Here is a 427-nt window from a genome sequence, read left to right as displayed (position 1 = left end):
GGCCCCCGCCGGGTGAGCAGCGCGGCCAGGGCGCCGCGGGGACTTGGGAGCTGGCGGAGGGCAATGAATGAACCCCGGGTACCATGCACGGCGTCCCGGGGCTCAGCGCAGTGAGGCTACGCGTCGCTTGCCGGGACCCGCGCGCCTGAGAACCCCCCGACTCCTCCGGAGTCGGGCGGCGCCCCGGACCCAGAGCCTGGGGGGACCGGACGGGGACGTGCGGAAGAGTTTGTTATTGTTTGCAGACATGTGATAGGCGTGCGAGCCTCTCTGCGGGGAACCGTTGCGAAAAGGTGTAGGGGGCCACGGCTGGCTTTGTGGGACTCCTGGAATTGGGCTCTCCGAGGAGCCCGGAGCTGGGGCACGGCCCTGCGGCGCCCCCGGACGGGTGTCCCCGGGGCAAAGGCATTGGGGGCGAGGCCCGAGT

General features: G+C 71.2%; 1 protein-coding gene across 1 annotated transcript in view; it reads left to right on the top strand.

Moving 5' to 3' along the window:
* The window catches only part of MAP3K1 (mitogen-activated protein kinase kinase kinase 1, E3 ubiquitin protein ligase), a 78,267-nt gene that overhangs the window by 1,065 nt on the left and 76,775 nt on the right, over positions 1 to 427 (top strand). Inside the window, exon 2 of the mRNA XM_011942927.1 lies at positions 257 to 425. Within this exon, the coding sequence (XP_011798317.1) occupies positions 257 to 425 (169 nt within the window). The remainder of the gene's footprint in view (positions 1 to 256; positions 426 to 427) is intronic.

This window comes from Colobus angolensis, unplaced genomic scaffold (genome assembly GCF_000951035.1).
Source record: "Colobus angolensis palliatus isolate OR3802 unplaced genomic scaffold, Cang.pa_1.0 Scaffold212, whole genome shotgun sequence".
Taxonomy (NCBI): Eukaryota; Metazoa; Chordata; class Mammalia; order Primates; family Cercopithecidae; genus Colobus; species Colobus angolensis.
The sequence above is the reverse complement of the archived record's forward strand: the minus strand, read 5'-3'. Positions and strand labels throughout refer to the sequence as shown.